The sequence below is a fragment of the Octopus bimaculoides genome, chromosome 1, assembly GCF_001194135.2.
Source record: "Octopus bimaculoides isolate UCB-OBI-ISO-001 chromosome 1, ASM119413v2, whole genome shotgun sequence".
NCBI classification, from domain to species: domain Eukaryota; kingdom Metazoa; phylum Mollusca; class Cephalopoda; order Octopoda; family Octopodidae; genus Octopus; species Octopus bimaculoides.
In genome coordinates, this window is record NC_068981.1 from 158,267,550 (window position 1) to 158,270,110 (window position 2,561).

General features: G+C 35.1%; 1 protein-coding gene across 5 annotated transcripts in view; it reads left to right on the forward strand.

Moving 5' to 3' along the window:
* Positions 1–2,561, forward strand: part of LOC106869343 (kelch-like protein 26) — an 80,739-nt gene that overhangs the window by 50,436 nt on the left and 27,742 nt on the right. The window contains exon 1 of one of the 5 annotated variants that reach the window (XM_014915057.2): positions 1,072–1,777. The exons of the other annotated variants lie outside the window; for them this stretch is intronic. Within the exon in view, the coding sequence (XP_014770543.1) occupies positions 1,760–1,777 (18 nt within the window). The 5' untranslated portion in view covers positions 1,072–1,759. Of the gene's footprint in view, positions 1–1,071; positions 1,778–2,561 lie in introns of those variants that run through there. 5 annotated transcript variants of the gene reach the window in all.

The window sequence follows — 2,561 nt, forward strand, 5'->3', positions numbered from 1 at the left end:
TATATATATATATATATATATATATATATTTATACACACACGTATGTATGTATGTGTATGTACATATGTATGTATATAAGTGTGTGTATGTATTTGTATCAGTATGTGTATATTTATATATATGTATATGCACACAACACACACACACACACACACACACATTTAGAGAGAGACAGAGAGATTGAGAGAAACAATCATACCATCTATTCACCTTTGTGCCTAACACAGACACATGTTCACATTCTTACACAGACAGTAGTCCCTTGCCATAGTGCAGTTTATTATTTAAGCCTATGTCGATTCCTCCATGGTGTTGTTTTGCATTTATGATAAAATAAATATATACAGATTAAAAAAATAATTTTAAAAAATATGCAGTACAGTACTGTTTCTACTTTGCGGATTTTCACCTATCGCGGGGGAGGTTTTGGAATGTAACGTCCGTGATAGTTGAGGCATTACTGTATATACTTACACTTTACAAATTGTCACATACACACACCTCCATATGATCTCACCTATTCTTTTTCATAGATATACACGTTTTGAACTTTCTTTCTACCCACTTCCTCTCTCTCTCTGCTCCTTCTCTCTTCCTCTCTCTCTCTCTCTCTCTCTGTATCTATCTCTCTTTTTCCGTCCCTATCTCACTTTCTCTTTCTGACAATCAAACTGTTCCTCGGCTCCCCTCTATTTTTCAATATCACTCCCATTTACACATCCTTTTATTTCTTTTTCTCTCTTTTACACACCCACAGACTGTTCTACTTTCACTCTATCGATCTCCCATGCATGCAAACACAAACTGTCTTTCTTTCTCTCTCTCTCTCTCACCCTCTGCCTCCCACACTATTCCATTCTCAAAGCCTGACTTTTTCCTTTCCCTCCCTCCCTCTCTCTCTCCTGTTCTCTCTCTCTCTCTCTCACCCATGTTATTCCTCTTTCCCACAATCAGCTGTCCCTGTGTCTATCTTACCGCCACCAAAGTTGTTACTCTATTGTTATTTATGTTATTGTTAACTGAAGGTAACCGCCCATTTTTTTTTTTTTTAATTGTTGTCTCTACTACATCAAATCACCATGTTATAAGTTACCAGTCATTTCAAAATTGCTGTTGGATATTACCTACTTGTAACGCAGGGATAGATATATAGATCACTTTGTGTGTGTGTGTGTGTGTGTATATACATATATATATATATATACACACACATACAGATTGATATTGGGTCACAGTGATATATATATCTCATATATTGTGCCACATTCTGTGATCTTATGTCATAACACAGTACCTCTGCTCTGTGTATGTATGTGTGTCTGTATATATACATATATATATATGCATATATTTACATATATATATATATATACTGTCATATCACAACCACCCTTGAACATATAACTTTATTACTGTTCAGTGCTCTGAGACACCCTGTGTCATGGATTGATTGTTCTTAAACAGTGTTCCTGGTATATATATATATATATATATATATGTAAGATCATCGTCACCATCATAACTGGATATAACATAATCAACTTCTCCAAGCGTGTACTTTACTTTATTTATTTGAATATCTTTTTTTTTTATCACAGTGGAATATATTGTAGAATGTTTCTGAATTAACAACACTTAACAAACAAATATATATACACACACACACACACACACACACACACACACACACACACATACGCATAGACACACACACTCACACATATATTTATATATACAAGAAAAATACATGGTGCAAACATGGATAACGGAGCTACGGTATGTGATATTTTTTGTTATACATTTATGATAAAAACTGTATATGTGTATATGTATGAATGTACATATATGTTTATTGATATATATTCATGAATCCCCACACACATGCACTGACACACACACACACACACACACACAAATACATGCACACACTTATATGGTGTATTTTTTTTTGTCTCTGTCATTCGACTATGGTCAAGCTGATGCATCAACTGAAGCATCAAATCAACTCCAGTAACTTTTGTTTTGTTTTGGTTTTTTAAGTCTGGTATTTATTGTGTCAGTTCCTTTTTGCCAAATCACTAAGTTATGGGGCCATAATCAAACCAGTACCATTTGTCAAGCTGTAGAGAATGGAGGTGGGGCAAGCACTCACACACACACACACATTAAAACTATATATATATATATGTAAATTGGCACTTCCTCAATTATGGTGATGAGGGTTCCAGTTGATCCAATCAACTGAACAGCCTGCTCATGAAATTAACGTGCAAGTGGCTGAGCACTCCACAGACACATGTGCCCTTAAGGTAGTTCTCAGGGAAATTCAGCATGACACAGAATGTGACAAGGCTGACCCTTTGGAATACAGGTACAACCCATTTTTGCCAGCTGAGTGAACTAGAGCAACATGAAATAAAGTGTCTTGCTCAAGGACACAATGCGTTGCTGGGAATTGAACTCATGACCTTACAATCATGAGCCCAATATCCTAACTGCTAAGCCATGTGCCTTCACTGTATATATATATATATATATATATATATATATATATATATAT